This window comes from Borostomias antarcticus, assembly GCF_949987555.1.
Source record: "Borostomias antarcticus genome assembly, chromosome: 3".
Classification (NCBI taxonomy): Eukaryota; Metazoa; Chordata; class Actinopteri; order Stomiiformes; family Stomiidae; genus Borostomias; species Borostomias antarcticus.
The window spans coordinates 1,532,267-1,534,766 of NC_140236.1; the positions used below are offsets into that span (position 1 = coordinate 1,532,267).

Genomic DNA, 2,500 nt, shown 5'->3' on the forward strand with positions numbered 1-2,500 from the left:
GTGGCCGCTGCACAGCTGTGTGCCGTTAGCCGGAGAGCACAGACCCTCCGGGGCCTCCAGGGCCTCCAGGGCCTCCGGGCCCTCCGGGGCCTCCGGGGCCTCCGGGGCCTCCAGGGCCAGACCGGTGTCTCTCTCCTCCTCCTGCTGCTGCTCACACTCACACCCTCGTCCTGCTCGTCCAGCTTCACAGCTGAAAAACAACGGATGCAAATGTTGCTTTATGACAACTGCTTCTAGGATAGCAAGTTAATTCCAAACCACACATACTGGGTACACTGGCTGTGTTTGAATCCCAACTGTTTTCATAGAGTTTTAGAAATACCAATATAGTTACAGGACTTTCATACTCTGGTGAAGAAGAATCAAATCAAATCAAACTTTATTTGTATAGTGCATTTCATACACAGAGGCAACACAATGCGCGGGCATTGTGAGAGCCATATAGAGAGCAATTTGGGGGGCGGGTATCAGTCCCACCCCTACATATTCCAGAGGGAAGCGAAAAACCAGTTTCACCCGGGGGCCAGAAAAGTGAGCTGTGAGAATGAGAGGGACTGAATGGGTGGAACCTACCTACAGGTTCCACAGTGGAATGTTCCATTACCACTGCACAGGGGGGAGCGTGCCTCATATTCCAGACAGTCACAAGCACAGATCGTCTCCACGGTGACCTGCAGGGCCTCATCAACACCCCGCACTTTGATGAAGAAAGACTCCGCCTTGGACAGACAGGTGGAACTGGTCACAGTCACTGTGAAGTTCACCTGAGAATGATAGATTAGGAACGTTAGACAAATCATTGAGGAGCAGATTTTTATTAATGCATTAGTCACAGAACTGTATTAACTATAAGTTCACTATATCTGAGAACTATATCATATCTACATGTAAGATAATTTGGCAACATAACATGTTATTAGAATGGGGGTTACGTTTATTAGGATCCCCATTTGCACACTCTTAAGTGAAGTGTTCCTGGGGTCCAAAAACACACAGCATGCACCATAATATATACATGCAAACATATAACATACTATACATGCAAACATATAACATTCTATACATGCAAACACATAACATACACCATATTATACAAACACATAACTCATATTAAAGTGACCCCTTCTAGTTGTTCTACCTGCTCATTGATCCTCACTGTGCTGCAGTTCCCGTGCTCCTGGGCCTGAGTCACTGAGCCCTCAGCACAGTGGGAGCTGTACTTCACCTCCAGCCCTGAGGGGGCGCCGTGGTGCTGCAGTAGGATGGAGGACGACAGTTTCTGTGGACACCAAAGGAGATCAGGAGATTTTTTTCTTATTTTTTTTCTTTTTTAAAAAGATAATTAAGATTTTAAGATGTTCAGTTACCAGGAGTAACACAACAGTGCTGTCATATGAATCGCACAAATCATAGTTTAGGGACAGTGGGAATATTATGGGATGAGCGCCCCAGAAGGACGAGGGTGAGCTAGATGTTTTAGAATCCAGGACTAATATACATTAGCCTATACAGGCCACCGTTTGCATAATATGAACGCTTACATTGTAGGCCTCTGAGATGAGCTGGACCACGTTACTAGAGTGTTTCCCCAAGACTCCCACAAATGACTGTGTCAGGAGTTCGCTCAGAGCCTGGAGGAGGGGTTGGAGAGGACAGTCACTTCCATCAGCACTGTAGCATCACACCTAGAGCAGCTACCTTGCCCCTTTGGGCTGGACAAGAGGAGACTCACACCTCATAGTGGTGAATCGTATCTTCTGTCACAGCAAAAATGAGATTGATATCACTGGCTGACAGGACCTGGGTGAGATGGCCGATTGAGGGGTAGTCCTAGAAAACAAACATGAAAGGGAAAAATGATTTTTTTTTTTTACTTTTACTATATTGTCTGACTTTATGTTCTTGTTTTTTATTGCGGCCAGTCTTGGCCAGGGCTCCTTTGCAAAAGAATATTTCAATCTCAACAGGATGTCCCCTGGTTAAATAAAGGTTTAAAATAAATAAATAAATACATTTGGTTTTGGCGTCATGCAAACACCTCACGTTGTGATATCCTGCGACATCAGACAGAAATACAGTTTGATACTGGACCAGGAAAACATAACCACTAGCTTACCCAGATAGCAAGCGGATGTGTAATAATTCTGGGCCGGAACTAAGCCACAAGGGCCAGATCTGGCCTGTATATGGCCCAGATCCGCTTGCTATCTGGGTATAGGAGTCACAAGGAGTTACATGATGGGTGTCCATCTCATAAAGCCCGTAGCTGTTGAGGTGGCATTCCCCATCGTTGGGCAGGTAGATCCCAGCCAGTCTGCCGTCTCCTGCCAGGTGGAAGGTGTCATCGGAGGTGTAGACCACAATACGAGTCGCATTCCCCCAGCCTATAGCCTCCTACAGACAAGGATACAACACAAATGTTTAAGTACAGAACAAATTGCTTTGATGTTACAATTATCAATAGTAATAGGTGCACAAGTATGCCCCCCCCCTCCCACAC

At 46.1% G+C, this 2,500-nt stretch overlaps 1 protein-coding gene across 1 annotated transcript in view; it reads right to left on the reverse strand.

The window, feature by feature from the left end:
* LOC311329948 (integrin beta-1-like) overlaps window positions 1-2,500 on the reverse strand; it is a gene marked incomplete at both ends in the record, with an annotated part of 6,586 nt that overhangs the window by 932 nt on the left and 3,154 nt on the right. Inside the window, 6 exons of the mRNA XM_084461900.1 lie at window positions 1-190; window positions 574-764; window positions 1,139-1,279; window positions 1,542-1,631; window positions 1,735-1,830; window positions 2,236-2,394. The exon at window positions 1-190 is cut by the window's left edge and continues 106 nt beyond it. Of these exons, the coding sequence (XP_084318026.1) occupies window positions 1-190; window positions 574-764; window positions 1,139-1,279; window positions 1,542-1,631; window positions 1,735-1,830; window positions 2,236-2,394 (867 nt within the window). The remainder of the gene's footprint in view (window positions 191-573; window positions 765-1,138; window positions 1,280-1,541; window positions 1,632-1,734; window positions 1,831-2,235; window positions 2,395-2,500) is intronic.